Source organism: Cavia porcellus, unplaced genomic scaffold, assembly GCF_034190915.1.
Source record: "Cavia porcellus strain 051 isolate PalLab524CR breed Dunkin Hartley unplaced genomic scaffold, mCavPor4.1 scaffold_29, whole genome shotgun sequence".
NCBI lineage: Eukaryota > Metazoa > Chordata > Mammalia > Rodentia > Caviidae > Cavia > Cavia porcellus.
In genome coordinates, this window is record NW_026947512.1 from 2,173,146 (window position 1) to 2,193,367 (window position 20,222).

The 20,222-nt window shown below is 36.6% G+C and overlaps 1 protein-coding gene across 1 annotated transcript in view; it reads right to left on the reverse strand.

Moving 5' to 3' along the window:
• The window catches only part of CUNH1orf21 (chromosome unknown C1orf21 homolog), a 220,465-nt gene that overhangs the window by 89,310 nt on the left and 110,933 nt on the right, over positions 1–20,222 (reverse strand). The window contains exon 3 of the mRNA XM_003474917.5: positions 13,524–13,618. Coding sequence (XP_003474965.2) covers positions 13,524–13,618 — 95 coding nt within the window. The remainder of the gene's footprint in view (positions 1–13,523; positions 13,619–20,222) is intronic.

Consider the following 20,222-nt stretch of genomic DNA (forward strand, 5'->3'; position numbering starts at 1 on the left):
ATTGTAATTAAAGTCCTTTTCTAAAACAATCTTTTGGATGATATTCAACAAAATAGTAAAATTATAATGAGCAAGGAAATGGCTGGAATCCTCTGGAGAGTTTAAAAGACAATTGATATAGTTGGAACTCAAGAAACAGATAAAAGGAACAACACTTGTCTTTTAAAAGTACTTGTATGTTACAATACACCAGATGCTTTATAAAGATAACCTTTCTCAAAACAACCCTGAAATGTAAAAAGATTTCTGTTTTGTAGATGAGGGAATAAGGATGGTGAGTTTGTGTAAGATTATTTGGTTTAGAAGGCAGTTTGGATAGCTCAGATGCCAAAATCTACTTTTCTTAGGTTCATTATGCATGTCCACCTATATCTGAGAAGACTTGATAGACTGTATAATTGTGTTTTTCCCCTTGAGATTAGACACGTTTAGCTTTTTGGGTATCTGATGCTTACAAAGGTGTTTTCTTCACAGGAGAACTATGAGGCAATGTGTCTCTTCATCGCTTTTATTTTAGATCAGAAATTAGACCCACAGGCACAAGCCAGGCTTCTGAAGTCAGTGGGGTTTCTTACAGTGCTTTTCTCATAGAGTGGCTCCCACCCACCCAGATATTTGAATAAGCTGGTAATTAGAGCAGGTTATAGTTTCCAAGATGGCTGGTGCAGCATCTCCCACTCCTGTGTTCTTTGCAAGGCCACTTTGCCACTCTGCTATCAAGAAGTGGAGTCTGTTCTTCCATCCTCTTTAATATGGGCAGGCGCTGTAACTGCACTGGCAAGTAAAATTAGAAGAGGTGCTACTGCTCATAGGAAATCAGCCACCACATGAGAAGTGTGACTACTCACAGACCATTATGTTGTGAAAAGCCCAAGTCACATGTGCACACTTGTTCCTGGCTCAGCCCACAGCCAGTCGTATGGGTGAGCGTCTTGAACATCCAGCCCAGTTGAGCCTACACCCTATTCAAGTGCATGAGAGATCCTAAAGGGAACTCTCTCACTGTCCTTAGTTGATTCGCAGGAGCATGAGAAAATAAATTATACACTGTTTTATTGTAGTCCATTACACTATAATGGATCACTGTAACAGTGTTGTTAATGATGGAGATTTCCTTCTAGGATGAAGCAACTGAATTCCTTTGAAGTAACCAGACATAAATTTGAGAGTGAATATATATAATACAATATATAGAGTTACAAGTATAGCAAGTGGTGGAGCAGTTGGCTAGCATACATCAGACCCTAACTTCAATTCCCAGCCCCTCCCCCCGATTTACACTATAAATTTGTATATACCTGAAGTGGAAGTGAAACTTCATAAGAAGTCAACAAACACCCTTACTTAAGATTAATTTCTGAAAGAAGGGACTACAAAAATTTACCTAAGCAAAACGCTCTACTCACATTAATTAGAAAGGCTTTATTCTGGGCTTCTTGATATGGAAATATTTGAAGTTACAGTATATGAAGTTTTATCCAAATATTTCAAGGAAAAACACATTTTGGGCTACTTCTCAATGAAAAGAGAGGCTATATTCCAAAATAGATGCATTTATTTCAAATTATAAAACAGTAGAGTTTCCAAAAAAATGATATATACAAAGAGTTTACCATAAAGTTGTCAAACCATTTTGATTTTCTAAGGCAATAACCAAACATGATGTAATTTTTCACTAGCTTCAGAATGTAGGCAGCCAGATTTGTGTTAGTGTTACTTACTAAACTCAACCCAAGCTGACAAGGGAAAATTTGGTACCAGTGCTCCCAAGTAAAAGTCTGGATTCTCTCACCTAGTAATATGTATTTAAGATTCATCCATGTTTTCTAATGGCTCAGTAATTCATCTCTTTTAATCACTGAATAGTATTCCACTGTATTGATATACCATAGTTTATCAACTCTTATACTGAAGAACATCTCGATTGCCTTCAATTTTTGGTGATTATAAAGAAAGTTGTTAGCAACATCCACACGAAGGTTTTTGTATAGTCATGGAGGGGAAAATATCCTAGGAGCACGATTGCTGGACTATGTTTAGCTTTGCAAGAAATTCAGGTCTATTTTTGTTTAGAAACAATTATATTTCCATGTATGTTAGATATAAAAACATCAATGGCTGTGGGATTTATGACTTTATTCATTTTTATTTTCTCCTGTGTTTCAAAATGTGTTTTAAAGTAATACAAGCAAGTAGTTTATGTATAGGAGGGCAAAGTTAAATTTAAAAGTATAATTAAACAACAAGAATAGACCAAGTGCATCAGTTATGTCCTGTTCACCTCATCCTGTTGGATGGCCAGCTCCTGCTCAGGAGAGCTGGTCTGGTGAGGCTGAAATTCTTCCCTCTTTGTTCTGTACTGCTGCTGTTCTCTGCTGCTCTTTAGGCTTCTCCTTCTTCTTAATTGTTCCTTCTTAGGACTAAGGAGAAGTGTAGGTGCCCTGGCTAGCATTTGGGACACCCAGAATCTGATCTGTCCTGCTGTGTTCTTGTTCTAATGATGAACCTCTGCTGCATTTGTGAGACCAACTTTTACCTCATCTTCCAGATCTTATCATCAGATTCCTGTCTTATTTCTGCTCATTCCTATAAAAAAAATCCATGAAGAAGTATCTTTCTCAAATTAATCAACTCACAAATTATCCAGTTACCGTAAGTAAATGTCAGTAAATGAAAATAATCCTACTAAGACATGAACCAGAAAGCTCATTATATGTTTTGGAAAACATAATCCTCATTATCAATTGTTTTACTTGTCAAAGAAGAAAGAAATTTGGCATCTACTATCGTACGAGTACTGAGTAAATATAAATTAGCCTATTAGGAGAGTAAAGCAGCCAGCTACAATGGGATCTTCATCTATTTATCATAATGTTGACAAGCTAAACAAAACGTCCTCCAAAGAAGATGTATGAATATTTTATGCCTGGGTATTTATTTCTGTCTTCTGAATGACAGATATGGAATCTGATTTCAAACCAAACATCCTTTAAAAATAAAAATTCTGAGGCTTGTGACTCTTGCACCTCTGTCAATACTGGGTATTATTTGCTTGCAAATGAAGCCAGGTATTAAAAAAAAACACAGTCTAGAGCCCTAGGTCTTGGAAACATTATGGGTTTGTACAGTACTCTCACCTCCCAGGCACAAATTATTAATTTTGGATGAAGCTAAGTTTTCCAACAGATGAGTGAAACTTATATGCTTTGGCTTTATCTTTAGCATTACATAGGAGAAGAGAGAAATCTGAATAAACTGCAGAAAAGGCCATGTTACTACACTAAGTACTCTAATAACCATGGCCCAGCCATAGGCGGCCTCCCAGTTATCACTCATTTCCACAACTCTGCCATTATAACTGAGCCACTTGCTTTAAAAATGCCCAGATTTTAGTGAGATAAACATCCAATATCTAAAATGACCAATGTGGATCCAATCAAGCCTCAAAGAGTGCTTTTTTTAATTTTCTATTTAAATATCAGGGATCCATTCTTGGAGCAATAACCAGAAATCTAAACCTAAAATACTGTTGCTGCTTGCTGTATTTCTGAAACTCTTACATAGGAAAGTTTCAGGGGACAATCAAGAGACTATCCTGTACTGGGAAAGAGAAGGTCAAGACAACAACTTTTAGACAACATCTTGCATCCAAGGAAATCATGTTTAAAAGAAATCACATTTTCACAATGCTGGGAAAAGGAAGTCATTATCAACACCCTCAATCTTTAAATTAGAGCAGCAGAAGTCAATTCTATTCATTCCATAGTTATAAATGCTGAAAACAGGCTAACAATGTGACTACTGCTCAAGCAAAAATTAATGTGCCAAAAAGAAAAGCTAATACACATCAACTAGCCAAATAAACACTTCACAACATATTCCATCAACATCCCAAACCAGTCATTATTCATGCCACATTTTCATGCTTGGCTCAAACTTTTTCTTCTGCTTGAAATTCTGTTCCCACCCTCATCTGCCAATGAAAACCTGTTCTCATTCAACACCAACCTGCAATGTTAGCCCTCAGATCTGCTGCCTGGTTAGGGCTCATCATCCCATTCTTCTCTCAAAACACTTCTCTACAGCCTCTGCAATAGACTTCATTAGGCCTCAATTTGCAGTATCCCTCTCTCCTTGAGTTTCCTGAAAGTTGTAACTGTGCTGTCTCAATTCTATGTCTTCAGTGCCCACAATATGCCTAACTGACAGTAAGAACTGAGTCCTCTGAAATAGAGATTTATTTAAGAGTTTTGCAGTACTGGGACCCTAAAACTGTACTCACTTGCATATGCTCAGTTCTGTGTATTAGCATGGAAAAGAGAACAAAGAGACTTGAAATAGGATTTTAATTGTGTTCTGCTATCCCTTCCAATTTGGATAATTACAAACCATGTCAGAGAAACTCAAACCAAACCACCTCAGAGAGTCTGAAATGTAGCTCAGAGTTAGAGTGCTTGCCAGGCATGCCTGGCTTCCATCCTCAGTACTGCAATATGACAGAAGGAGAGAGAGAAAGAGAGAGAGAGAGAGAGAGAGAGAGAGAGAGAGAGAGAGAGAGAGAGAGATCTCACTTTTGAGACATTAATTTGTTTGTGCACTCTTCTTCTTGAAGGTTGAAGAGTGCTACAATGACACAGCTCTTTCTTCAAAGGAAGGAAGTATTAAATGCTTATTAAAATGAGAAGTATGTTGTGCCCTACCTTTGTTTCTACCATAAAGTACTAAAAGAAATGAATCTGGGTGTCCCTTTAATAAGCAACAATGATGACCACTGTTAATCTGTGTTGGGCTTTATGTGTACAAAGCACTTTGTGTGCACTGTTTTATTCTCATAAAGTTATGTTTCTGACACTGGAAACACAGAAGGCTGATTCAACAAATCCTTTGTCCTTAGAGAATTAAACTCTATCCCTGTTTTACTCTAAAACAAATGACCACAGTGCCAGAATAATCTCTAAGACCTTGAATGTTCTTGCCTCAAATAACACTAAAGGGCTAGCTGGAAAAAGAAAATCTTCCAAGATCAATGAAGAGGTACCATTCTTTCAGTCTTCTCCTTCTTTACGGGACAAACGTAATGGAAGAGAAGGATGCTGCCCAAGTCCTCTAATTACATGAGCTGCTTCTCCTGTAAAAGGCTAGAATGCTTAGGGAGACTGTCTGGGATCCTGATGTTACTGTCTAATCATCTGAATGAACTATAAGCTCATGTCAATCTCATATCATGCAGGGGAGAACAGGGAAGGGGGTCTCTGAGTTAGAAGCAGGGGATCATTGGGGATGAGGCTGGTGCTATAATGGTATTTATGAAGCTGTTCTAAGAAAGTAAATATCTTGTCTAAATCAGATAACCAGAACATCTTTTTATCTTCACTTTATTTTCAGAACACCACAGTTCTCTTGAGATTCCTAAACCAGAAAATACCCCCCTCAAGTCAAGACCCCCCCATCTCAACAATGCACCCAAGCCTCAGCCGAGTTCAGATCCAATCTGTGCCTAAGAGAGACGGGAGAGAAAAAGGGATGCTTCATAAAGCTTCACCTTTGTCTGGAAATACAAGCTTTACTCTTGTCAGTTGATTTTACCTTAGTCTCAAAAGCGCTAGAAGTGTTTAAATGTTCTTGGGAAGATGAGACAATTCAAAGTCAGTCTTTTGATTGTGATTTCTAAAACCAATTCTTGACCTTATATTTGAGGACAAGACTCAAAAAGGTAGTCATTTCTATGATCACAGAGGATGTTTAAACACAAAAACCAATTCATTGTTATATTAGCTGTTTAAGAGTCACAGGAAAAGTTAAACATGAGAGTATCTTAAAGAGTTCAAATTGATCCTTACAGAGTTCTGAATTATGAGAATGTCTACATTGTTTATTGCTTATTATAACAGGCTTTTTGTTGAAGATGAGAAGTATCTACTGTTCATTCACATTTCTTTCATTCTTCACAAAGTATACTTCAATAATTAGATTGACAAAGTGACCTTCAGTGCCTACCTTTCCTACTGACCAACAAGTCTTGAATGGAATTACATAAAATTTTCTGACTTGTTTTAACCCATCAATCCACCCAATGCTTGAACATGAGCTCCCTAAGATGTGACAGCTTCAACCAACGAATGGATCAGAGCCATTTTCTAGCTTTACCAAATAGATGCCACTGCTGCAAAGGGAATTCTCATGTGTTTCTAGAGCATTCTCTAGGGGTCTTTTCATTTCCATATCTTAATTTCTGCATCAGATTTAATGGATTGGAGATAAGTATAAAAGCACTTGCAAACTTGCCAGATTAGAGCAGGACTGAGTCACACCTAAAACTTGATTCCATGTTCTTGTTCTGCTGCAGTACATTAGAACACTGCATTTTAAAAAATTTGTTTTGTCCTCTGATTGCACTTGGAATTGGCGACTTAGGCAAGGATGTTTTTTTAAAACCAGCCTTCAGCTTTGCGGATGAGACAGAAATCAAAACCTCAATCAACCATGTTATATGTCATCTGAGAGGAGAGAATCCTCTAATTTTCGCAAATTTATCTGAAAATAGTGAATCAAAGGCCAATATAAATCTAGAAAAACAGTAAAAACAAGACAAAAGCCATCATCAAGTGATCAATAGCTCCTATAGCAGGATGTCTTGAGAATTACAAATGTTAATTATGAAAAACGAGAGTATCTTCTGAATAGTGAGAAAGAGGATTTCAACCATATCTAGAATGTACTTTGTTAAGACACTTACTTGGAAAGGTCAAGGGGATGGATACTGCCAAGTCTAGAGTAATATATTTTAAAATTATTTATGTGCAAAACTACTAACCTACATGAAGCTTAGTGATCTCTGAGTTTTTTTTTTTCTGACTGCTTTCAAACAGTCCTCATGCGTTAATCACACATCAACCTGAGGATATTAATTTTAGATTAATAAGGCAGTGTCATAATCCTATTTGCAGATTCCAGGGTCGTCAAAATTGGAATTTTGTTTTCCCCTCTTAACAAGTCATTTTATTTTATTTTATTTTTGTCTTTTTCCTTTTTTATCGGTACCAGGGATCGAACCCACGACTGCCTGCTTGCAAGGCAGGCGCTTATGCCGCTGAGCTAAATCCCCAGCCCCAACAAGTCATTTTAAATCAAAACTTAAAACATTAAGCATAAGGATAAAAATGCCCTCTGATCACATACCCATTTGTTTCTCATTTACTTCCACACAATACAATTCTGCTAATAAAAGTAACAATTATAATAGCCAACAATGGCACTTTCTAAGCCAGGAACTGTGCTAATATTTAGTTTTCACAGCTTTGCACTTCAGAGGGCTCAATTATTGTCCTTATTCATAGAGCAGAAAACTGAGCTTTCATGTTACTGGGCAATCTACTGGTGGTAGTTTGGAACACACGCATACTGCTTTTATCTACAAATCTATGCACATGTATAGCTCTTCATGGAAAATGTGGAGTGCTGATATTTAGCTTCACTAAAGAAGCTTAAGTGGCATTATATTACACATATAAATTTTTAGCTTGCATGATTTTCCCATGATAGTTTGTACAGTTCTAACTCATTCTTAATCTCAGTCTAACATGATCCAGCTACACAGTTCTCCTATGGTCAAGCATAAAGGTTATTTCTATTTTTTTCACCAAAATCTGACATTAATTAAACTTTGAGTCTTTGCCAATCTAATGAGTAGAAAATGAGATTGTGTTTCAATCTGTATTTCCATGATTATAATAAAAGCTGTATTAGGCAATGTCAATCAAAATGGTAATCAATAATACAGTGAGATAAGTAGTGTAACAAAATACTGTCTATATACATTTAGAACAAATTATTTATTTTGAAATACACAGATGTGCATTTCTTTTTCTACCTTTTGACACAGGGGAAAAACTTCTCAAAGATTACAGGGTTTCACCTGTACCATCTATAGTGACCATACCTAATGTGTACCTGAGATTCCTTGTTTTTGTTTTTTAAATGAAAAGATACCATGAAGACACTGTGAAGTTATCTGAGTGCATAACTTAATTCAATTTAATTCAGCAATAAGCTTTTAGTAACTTGCCTTCATCAAGACTTTCCAAAGCCATTCAATTGAATTGTCACTGAAACAGCTCTTTTCATACTTATACTTCATTGGTTTGCACATTATTTAACTAAATCATACAAGTACAAAGATACTCAATTAGTATAAATGGGTTTGGGAACTGGCATACCAGCTTTTGGAAAACACAAAATTAACTGTGTAAGCACAAGCACAGAGGTGTTCCAGAGAGTTCGCCCACCATTCAGGCAAGCAAGGCCCCGGCTGTATTCAATCTCTGGGGTGGTGGGTGGGTTTGCTGCAGAGAGCTTTGTGAAGATTGTTTGCACTGATGTTGTGAAACATATTTCCATATGCTGAGTTTTTCAATATCTTCTACTGTGAACCACTGTTTACTTGTTTTCTAATGAATTATGTTTTTCCTAGTTATTTACAAGTGTACTTTGTAAGTCCTAGATAGTAATTCGTTGTTTTTTATTGAGCATAAATATTTTCTCAAGGATCTTGCCCATCTATTATTCTTCAGTTATTTTATTTTACAAAGTATTTAACTTTGATGTACTGAGAGTTTTCTTTGTAGTTTTTGCTTTCTATGTCTTTGTTAAGGAAGACTCTCTTTGCTAAAATGCTAAACATGTCCCCAAATTAAATATTTTCTTCTAATATTCTAATAATATTGTTATTCTCAGGTTCCAGATCAAGAATTTGGAGTCCAAGTGATAAAGCTAAAAATATGGTTATGGATATATCATCTTTTTGACTATCGAAATATAAGTGAATCCTAGAAAGAATTAAAGTCTGAGAGAAGCCAAAGTGAGACATATGGCTGTCAAGCAATAATGAAAATTGGAATACACGCATATCTTCAAATTGCAAATGCATGAATGATTGACATATAAATGATTCATCATCAGCTTCAGAAATTCAGCATGAGTTCCAGCCATGGAAACTATAGTCAGAGGCCTCAAGTGACTGAAAGGCTTAAGCATTTATTAAGCAATTACTAGGTGCTATGTACTATTGGGTGCTATATGTAGAACTTATATGCCAAACAAGTAAGATTTTTAGCATCATGAGCTAACTATCTAAGAGAGGAATGTTTATGAAGTAAATTACTCACATTTGTTACAAAACAATTGTGCTGAGTACTATAGAGGACAGTACAAATGTAATCAGAGAGAACAAACAATTGAGATCTGGAAAAACAATTAGCTGCAGTCTCAAAACCAAGTAAGAGTAAACCAGGCAAAAATTCAAGGGTAGTATATGAAGGAAGTAGGCAGGTTCCAGGTCAGGCTCTGACTACGCAAGTCCAGACCTTGGAAGAATCAAAGGATCCCCAATGTGGAGCAGAAGGCAATGACAAGGGACAAACGCACACCTCCCATGAACACCACAGACCACAGAGGGGCTCAGGGTCCCAGCACGCATGCTGTGACTGCTGCCTCTTCGGGCTGTCTTGGGCACTCAAAGTGGTCAACCCAATGCAAATGCACACCTGCAGGTGCAACTGTGCTAACTCATTCCCAACACACTAAGCAGATGATGTGTTTCCAGCTACTGAATTCCATATCATTCTTTCCCCCTTCTACTAGAAGTTTCTATATGGATGTTCTACAAGTTCCTAAAGTTTTGCTTGCTGAAAGCCAACCCCAACTTTCACACTGTACCTTGAATTACATTCATTTAGGTCACAAACTTTCTATCTCTTAAGAGAAAGTGAGCTTACAAGGATGGGATCCATGTCTCATGTGCTTTTGTGACCCGCAGTTCTTGGCATAAAAATCTAGAAGTTTCTGGTGTTTTACGTACTCATTACATTGCATCATGGTTTTCTAGTGTATCACATTATGACTCTTAAGGGTAGGCAAAAATGAATAATGAATGACTAAGCATGTGATTTTGCATCAAGCACAATCTTCCTACTGATTTAACCACTTCATTGAGGTCATTCATGACTTACTCTCATTGCCACAAACCCATTTTTCCAGGTGGTCAAGAAAATGGTATTACCATTATCTCTTAATGCCTATGCTGTCTTTTAATATCTAATAAGCTGCCAAATCGTACTGCTTTGACTTCTACAACTTTACCCAAGTCTTTTTTAATTTTCCTGCCATCATCTTGGTTCAGGCCCATTGCCTCTTACTAAAACTATTATGATGAGAGTTCTGTCTTGGTTCCTAGTGCCAATATTATACCAGCTGTTGCCATAGAAACTTCCCTGAATTACAATCTCATCCTGCCGATGCTGGGCCTAAAAGCATCTGAATCTCCCTTTCATCTACTCCATTAATTTCAGACTTCTCTTCTGGGCATTAAGGATCTATATATTAAACTGCGTACATTTTGATTGTGCTCTTTCACTGATTCTCTATCAATACCTTCTTCTTCCCCCTGTCACTCCCCAGTCAAACAGGAGTATTTGTTTTATGCTTTCTAATGGTTATTTCTGCCTGGGGCATTTGTGGTCATTTCACACTTCAAGGGCATCATACACGTCAGCTCATTCACCAAGTATGTCCTGTGGGTTCAAGAGACGTGATCTCCACCTCCTACAGCAATGAAAGTCAATCTTAGGCTGTTTTATTTATACTCACTTGCTACTATCTCTGCTGACAGTAACCTAAGCATGTAAAAATGAAGGTCAGTGGTTTCTTATTTTTCTGTTTCCCTGAAGAATCTAGTGCAGTACCTTGTTTGCTGAATCGAACTGTTCTCTCAACTTTACTGTAAGTTTCTTAAGAAGTATAACTTTAAGTACCTTGTAGCTCTCAATACTTACTAAGTGCTCTGTACATAAAAAGTACTCAAAGAATCCTTTTTAAATCATTTCATGGTCTTAGAGCAAGGTTTTCCCAAATACATGCAATGTTGACATTAACTAAAGAATTTATTTAGAGATTTCTCATTAATTAACATAAAGGAAAAAGAAACTGATTTTCTATAACATTCTTCATTCTTTCCTTTTGTTGACTGACAATGCCTAACTCCCCCAAATGCTGACATTATGTGCTATATCAAAGTCTTAATCACCTTCTTATGTAACTCTCACACCAGTAGTAAAAGGCACTGTTTTCTCCCCATTTTCATGGGTGGTAGATTTAAAGAAGTGAAGTAACTCAATCTTGAAGTGAACAATTGGCAGAGCTGAGAGTTGAACTAAGACAGTTTTTGCTTCTAAAGTTCAAAGTCTTCATCATCATGCCATACAGCCTTCATTGAGTATGCTGATCCCCTTAATTTCAACAGTTTGGGTTAAAAAAATATTTTTATGTTTTATTTTATTTTTTTTAATTTTTTGAGACAGTATCTTCCTATGCAGTTCAGGCTGGTCTTGAACTCACTATGTAGCCCAGGTGGGCCACAAACTTGCAGTGATCTTCCTGCCTTAGCCTCCTGAATGCTGGGATTCCAGGTGTGCACCACGACACCTGGCTAATAAATCTTTTTAAAAAACACTCTTGACTTACATCCAAGAATCATTCTTTGAAATATAAAAACTTCTAAATTCATAGATTATCTTAAAGACTGTGAAATTAAAAAAGTTGAAATCTATTTCATCCACCTATTAGTGTAAGCTTCAGGTTTAGGAGACATTAGTTTTTGTTTTTGTTTTTTTGGTCTTTTTCATTTTTATCAGTACCGGGGATTGAACTCACGACCGCCTGCTTGCAAGGCAGGTGTTTATGCTGCTGAGCTAAACCCCCAGGCCCGAGACATTAGTTTTTTAAAAATAACATGCATAGTGATAGCTGATTATGCACCCCAAAGGATATAGTAGCTAACGAAGACCATATTCTTACTATTAGATAACTGGAAGTTACTTTTAATTTCAGAAAGCAGCCTTGTAATTTCAAAATCAAAGATAACTGCTTAGTTATCACTCCCCAAGCAAACCTTTACATAACTGAAAACTATCTTTGTCACAGATAACACACACGTGAGAAGACCAGAAGTTTTTGCTCTTTTTCAAGTCTCCATTCAGTATCCACAGAAAGGCACCAATGTTAACTCTGGCCACAGTGCTGACAAAGAATACACTAGCACATAGTTGACAGATTGCACAACTGAACTAAATTGAAAGAAGAAAGTTGTCTTGGCACTAACTAGAGAGAAAGCACATTGAGAAAAACAGTGATGGAAAGTGTTGCTTCCTTTAAGAGTCCTGGGACAGAAACATGAGAAGTAGACACACACAGCACCCATCAGGTCCAAGGAGCCAGCATCTCTGCAACCTCCAATGGTCACATTATTAAGATGAGATTTATAACTCAAGTTGAAATGATGTCGAGCAAGGCTCAACTCTATAGTTTTTAGTAAATTAAAGCAAATATTTTATCTGCTTAGGTCTTTGATTTATCCAAAAAATTTTAAAAATTACATATGAAGACTGATAATATTAACTTTTACTATTTAATCACAGGTAACGTGTTAAAATATATCACTATAGATATGATGACTGAAATTTAAATTACACTTCAAGAATCAAATCTGATTCATGAAGTATTTCAATATCTAGAGTATTTTCATTTTTAAAAAAATGATCTAAAATATTCAATAGTTCATACTTCAATATTTTGATTAAAGCAAAAAAAAATGAGGCTAATATTCACAACAGCATCATGAAAAATGATAGCCTAAAAATACTTATGAGCACTGGTTAATATTCTGCCAAATTCCTCTGTGATGGCAAAAATCATTAAAATAAAAACAAAGCACACAAGGAAAGGAAAGCTTAAATGAAATGAAAATATTTTATAATACTTCAGACTTCTTAAAAACATATTTACCCAGTCATAGAGAAAACAAATAATCAAAGAATATACTATATGCCAAATATTAAAAAAGATCTTTTTGCTCCAATACAAGTGAATAATGCATATTCTTAACAATTTGTAAGAAATCACTTAATAAGTAAATTACCTAGATACTTCTACAGAGATTATAATAAAGTCTAATATGTATACTGATTTGTATTTTTAAGTTTCTTAGCTTCCTATTGGATATTATTACATTTCATATCATTACATATCTCACACTAAGTCAAAATCTTCAATATTTTTACAATTGTGAATGAGAAGTATTAACTCTGTAGACAGAGATCTATCTTGAAAATACATTATTTCCTTTGAAAGGCAACTTCCTCAACATTGCATGCCTAGAATAATTAAACTTTTCCATTCACTCCAACGTGGATATGAGGTGGAAGGGTGAAACATTCTCAATTTCATGCTCCCCTCTCAAAAATTTAGGTCTTTCAAAACACTAATAATTTTACTGCATTTTCCCTGGCACATTCTTTATCTAGATGAAAGAAAGGCTTATCCAGAAACAAACAGGATATAGGAGCAATGGTGCTGCTTCCAGGCAAGCTATAAATAGTAGCAGCATTTTCAAGAAATCTTATGCCAGTGTACAGATTTTATTACGATGGTGTCACCAAAATTTACTGGTAAGTGAGAAATCCAATTCTTACCAAGTTTTCTTGGTTCCTTGCTGCTATTTTCTGCTCCTCTTCGGCCCCATTTTTCATGTATTTGACCTCTTCCACTGGTTTGATTCTATACTCATCTGAGTGCCGGAAAAAGAAAGCACATCTTAAAATTTTTTCGACAATGGTAGAAAGGTTTCAGTATAAGAACCGCAGAGCACAATTTGTTAGAACCCTTCCCATAAGGCCTTTATATGTGGTTTACATATAACAGTGAGGGAGAAGCCTGAGCAGCCACCTTGGATTCTTTCACAGGTGTGTTCCTGCCTGCTGGAAGAAGCTCGGCAACACAGATGGAGCTAAGGAAGGTGTCACTGCCTGGTTGCTTCTCAGAGAAAACAAGTTACTCTGTGAAAAAGACGACCTGTATATATGTACATACAGGAACCCACCACATTATAATGGCCTAAGTATGTATGCATCTTCATTTCTTATTCTGGAAAAACAAAGTACTGTTTATAACTAAGGAGTTCTACTGATAAACAAATAGGTCTAAACAAATGGGAAATGAAAACTTTCTTTTTATGAGCCTTATGCTAAATTTGAGCATTCTCCAATTTCTGCACATATTTATAGCTTATACAGATATGTACTTCAATCTTTCTGCAAATTCACATTCATATTGAGTCACAATACTTACTCATGTAATAAATAAGTATAACCTTAATGCTGGAGAATATAGAGTGTCACGCATGGAAACCTAAATTTCCAACAGCCAAAGAGAGAACATAAATTCCAGTATCAATGCCATCATTGGGCAAACTCAGGAATATAGCACTAAAGCACTTCTCTAAGACAGAGCTTTGCTGACGATGATGACATTTTTTTTTTCAGATTCCAGTCAACAGGAAATGACTTGGACCAACTAAGTTCAAAAATTGGTGTGAAGTCGGGCACGGTGGTGCTTGCCTATAATCCCAGCACTCTGCTGGCAAGAAGATTGTTGTGAGTTTGAGGCCAGCCTGGGCTACATAGTGAGACTGTCCCAAAAACCAATACATAAAATAAAATAAAACAAAAAACGTATGGATTTGAGTCATTTTTAATTCAATTTGTGGGGGAATGCACAAAAGTATGGAATTAGAAAAATTCATCAACTAACAATCTCACAATTGCCTAGCATGTGGTATGGGTCTAACCATGATGGACTAGGAAAGTTGTCTAGCACTAGGAAAGTTCATATTCTCTTTGAAGAAGCTGTAGTTATTTTTTGATAACTATTATTAATTTGGTACAATGACTACATTCTTATAGATCTTGTTTTAGTATATTTAATACCACTTTATAATGTAGTTTCAGGATTCTTCACAGTACCCCTTAACACACGACTCCCTAAAACATTTGTTATAGTAACACTTAGCCACGTAATTATGCTGTTCTAAGGTTTCTCAAAATTATCATTTTTATGAAGGTAATTCATTTGCATATCTCTGCATAAAGACACTATGTTCAAGGCTAAGCCAATTATTTTATTCCACCTATAATTCAAAGTAGGTATTAATTCTGTGTTTTCCTAAAAGAAAATTAAGAGACTGGTATGAGAGTACAGTAATAAGCCCTGTAGGAATCCGAAGTCCTAAATGTATTAAGTTAATCAATGGATTCTGATCTACAATTACAACATGAAATTTTTCCACAATTCACTTTGGTATACAGAAGAGAAACATGGAAGTAAATTAATCTCTACACATTTAATTAATTAAGGATTATTTACTCAGCAGGAAAGCAATTGTTAAGATAAAAAAGAAGAGACAAATTATATCTCCAATATAATATACAGATACAAAAATAAAGATAAAATAAAAAATTAAAAGTTGGTCTCCCAACTTCAATTTGGGAGATTAATATTTATAAATTATGGCTCTATGAGAAAATTACTAACATTTAATAACTGAATTCAACTAAAATTCTTCTGGAACCAGAAAAGACCTAGAATAGTAAAGGCAATTCTGGCCAACAAAGGCAAGGCAGGAGGCATCACAATCCCTGACCTGAAGTTATACTCCAAAGCTACTGTGATAAAATCAGGATGATACTGGAATAAAAACAGACCTGCAAATCAGTGGAACAGAACAGAAGACACAACCACAACTCCAAACACACTCAGCCACCTTATCTTTGATAAATGGACCAAATATGTTCACTGAAGAAAGATAGCCTCTTTAATAAGTAGTACTAGAAAAACTGGCTCTCCATATGCTGAAAACTAAAACTAGACCCATGCCTATTACCATAAAGTCAAAATGGATCTAAGATCTAAACATTAAAACAGAAACACTAAATCTGCTGAAAGACAAAGTAGGTAAAAATCTTGAAGCCATAGGGGCAGGCAGAAAATTCATGGACAAAAATCATGTTGCATGGGAAACACTTCCCAGAATCAACAACTCAGATATCATCTTATTAAAAAGTTTTGCATGTCTAAAGAAGTCTCCAACAGAGTGAAAAGAAAACCCATGAATTGGGAAAAAAATCTTAGCCAACTGTTCTCCAGGTGAAGGACTATATCTAGAACATATAGAGAATTTTTAAAAATCAGACCCCCAAAATTCAAAGACCAATCCAAAAACAGGCATCCAAGATGAATACACAGTTCCCAGCTGAAAAAATACAAATGGCAAGAAATACATGAAAAAATGTTCGACATTATTGGTCATTAGAGAAATAATGGCCATGATCAAGAAAACCACCAATAACAAATGCTGGGAAAGCTGTGAGGAAAAAAGGAACTCTTCTGCACTGTTGATGGGAGTGTAGACTGATGCAATCACTGTGCAAATCAGTCTGGAGACATCTCAGAAAGCTGGGATTAGAAATCGTATTTGACCCTTCCTCAGTGTATTCCCAGAAGAACTGAAAACATTATACCATAATGATACATGTGCATCCATGTTTATAGCAGCACAATTTGTCAGTTAAATCTTGCAAAAACCCAAATGCCCAACAACTGAGGACTAGTATTTTTATACAATGGAGTACTATTCAGCTATAAAGAAGGATCACATTGGGGCTTTTATAGGTAAATGGATGCGACTTGAGACCATACTCAATAAGTGAAATAAACTCACATGTGTAAATACCACATTGTCTCCCTAGTGTAAGAAACTCAAAGAGTAAATAAGATACAAAATCTTCAATAAACACTGTGAGAGGGCAAGAAACTGCTCAAAAGGGAAAATACAACTCAGGGAAAAGGAAAAAAGAAGGAAGGGAAAAGAAAAAAGATATAAATTTGTATACATACATATAAGATAGCTAACATGACTGTGCTACTAATTCTATTAGTTCTTGGAATGAAACAGTTAATATTCATAGGATTCGATCAATTTTGCATGCCCACATTTGGTAATCTAAGTAATTCTTTTGAAGACAACTATGCAAAATAACAACCTAAACTATGTTCCTAACACCTTGTTTTGAAAGCCTATTTGCCATTGTTTTGGGCTCTCTGTTATTGTTATTTGTCTTTTTTGTTTCTTGTTTTTCTTTTATACTGTTTTGTTTTGTTTTTCCCTCTACTATATAAAGGATAGATGCACATGTATACGTTTATACATTCCTGGAACTTGTCCTAAAGAGTTTGTAAGTAAGAGTTGATTTTGTTATGTGGGATGGTATGAACAGCTATTTTGAAGAAAATGAGACATTATGATCGCCACTGCTAATTTCTTATCATCTTATTCTGAAACCCAGCAATGCTTTTATTCTTTGTTTTGCCTAGTTTGAGTCTATTTTCTCTGATTTTATTTCAATATGTGTGAAGGTATGGACAGCTATGTTGAAGAAAACAAAGAGACATGCTGGTAGCCACTGCTGATTTCCTACTGTCTGTTTTTCAAGGCCCATAAATGCTTTCATTCTTTTGTTTTGATTGGTTTTACACTATTTTGCTTTGAGTATATTGTATGTGGACAACTATTTTGAAGAAAACGAGAGACATTATGTTAGCCACTGTTGATCTCCTATGGTCTTGTTTAGAAGTCTTGTGTTGCTTGCATTGTTCTGTTCTGACTGCTTCGTTTTGTTTTATTTTCTTTAAAATTAAAAAAAAACTGAATTTAATTGTGATCTTAGTTTCTTCTGGTGAATCTCAGATTATTTACATATAAGTAACATGCATGTTATCTCTAGTACATATAAGATGCACACAAAGTTCATATGTTATACTATATGATATATAGATAGATCATAATTACAGTGGACTCTATGATTTTGTCTGTAGGGCCCAACCCACAGAAGAAAGGAATTAAAAAAGCACACAATATTTTAGGACCCGAGCGGAATCTTCCTGAAAGCCCCAGATGGGCCTCTGCACCCTGCATAGCAGGAGGTCTCGGCCCTCCAGAGAGGACCTATCCTCACTGGCTCACTGCCCTTTCCTATCCACAAAGCCACAGGCTGGTGTAGATGCCCTCAGAGCACCCTGGCAGTATTCTGTCTTTATTTTCTTATCCCTTCAGGGAACACAACTGAATTGAAAGTAGTGGACAAACTATTAATATTTTTCTAATATTTTTCTCCAATGAAATGGAAAAGCTCCTGGTAATGTGACCTTCAAAGCAACATTATTCCAAACATAGGCTTCTTTTTTCTTTACTTTTTTTTTCTCAATCAAGATAGAACCCTACCAATTTAGAAAGCAGATAGGTTTTAACATGTCATTAACAACCCCCGCTGGCTGGACAAAGCAAGCAGTGTTAGAGGAACACAATCTGACCACATACAAAGGAAGGGAAAACAAACAGCCAACACTACAAAGCCAGACCTATCATTATTACTTACACAACACACTGCACAAAATTCATCATGGTATAAAACAAAAAAGCAAGCAAGACCCTCAGACAAGCTGCAATTTGTACAAAGCAAATACTTAAAAACGGCCTGTCAAAGGCTGGTGCTGAGAATGAAGATGTCCATCTGGAGACAGGCAGCTCATCAACGAACGTGTCACACATTTCCATGGTGATACAGCCGGGGACAGCGCTTCTCAACAGGCATTCTGGGTTCTGCTGGATGCACAGTGGGATTAATTTGGAACCTGAGGCCCCTCTTCTCAGAGCCCCTCCTGCAGGCAAGGAGGCGCTTCCAAACCAGCAACCTGGGAGCAAAATAGGGGAGACACAGGACCCATCTTCCTCTGGTTTCCTCACACCTGTTCACAATTTTTCTTTCCTTCCTGTTGATCTTGTCAGGTGGCTTATTAAAATGCACGTCAGGAATAGTAGGCTGACTCCCTGTTTCCTCCGTGTAAACAGTTGCAGGCAGTGCTAGTCAAAATAGATCTGGGGTAAAAACGATGCCTGAGTAATATTTTTAGCATTTTATCCTGAGATTGTAGCCGAGAGGAGGTGGGAATGGTTGGAGGCTGTCACTGGTCAAAAAAAGACTATGTACGAAAGTACGTGAAGAAGCAGATTCAGATTTTCATCATTTTGGAAAACTCTAAGGTCTGTCCTTATCCTAGGGTAGCATTTGCAGAGTTCTTCTGCATCTTTTTCACCTCTAAGTGCTTACAGAGTTCTTCTGCCCTTCTTTCTCTGACCTCACCCACTGGACACATCTGTTTAATGCTGTGGGCACAGACACGCAGCACCTCTCTCCCTCTAGGAGGTTCCTTTTAAAGTTAATTCTGTTCATTACAAATGTAATTCTGTAGCAGACCTCCCATCAGGCAAAGCTTGGAGATGATGAATAGAGCCCAAGAGCTGTCCATTGGTAGCAGACATGCGGAGGGTCAGTCTCTTCAGGTTTAATGACTCTTAGCCGTTTGGAAGGGGAAATTTGGAAGTCAGAAAGACCTATCTGGGAATTAAGCTACTGGTGTTTTCTAACAATGAGTAAACAGAATAAACACAAACACAACAAAAACTCCAACATCTAATGGTTGGTATTTCAAAGTGCTTAAGAAGTGATGATTTTCTTTCTGAGTTACTCCCAGGAAATCCATTTAACAGCACTGAGCCCTGTCATTTAGAGTATAACAGCCCTGGCACCAGGGCTTGGAAGAGGTAGTCTTGTGATCCAAGCAGAGGGAGAAAATGAAAGGAAATATTCTCTTGTATTTTGCTGCATGGAAGTTTTGCTCTGGGTCAATATTTTAAACAAAGTTTGTTTTTGTGTTAAACAACTCCCTTATCTCAACCAGCCCTCAATCGCCATGGACCATTTCTCAAGCCTCCAGCACAGTCTTCAGGCTTCCTCCCCTCTGCCCTGGCCTGTGCTGTCCAGTTCCACTAAGGCATATCTCCAACGGCATTTCTCACATGTTTGTTTCTCAGATTGTCTCTTCTTCTCAACCAAAAGATAATTCCGGCTAAATTTGGAATCTCTAACTGGTACTCTTGTAAAGGGTTACACAAAAACGGAAAGAAAAGTTGGGGCTAGAGACAAGAGTGGAAATGGAAAGGGCACAGGTACTTATGGCAGTAAAGTCACCACTGGGCAGCCAGTTATACTCCTATCCCCAGGCTTTTGGGAGTTGCCGAGTTTCCCTGATCTAGTAAGACGTGCTTTTCATCAAATTTGGAAATTTTTCAGCTAGTGTCTCTCATATACTTCTTTCTTCTTTCCTCCCTCATTTCACACAGCTTGAAAGTGGTGGAGCAGGGATGAGAAGCCAGGCAATTTGACTTCAGAGCCTACATACTTAACCCTTATATCATTGTGCTATGCTTTTAAACTTGT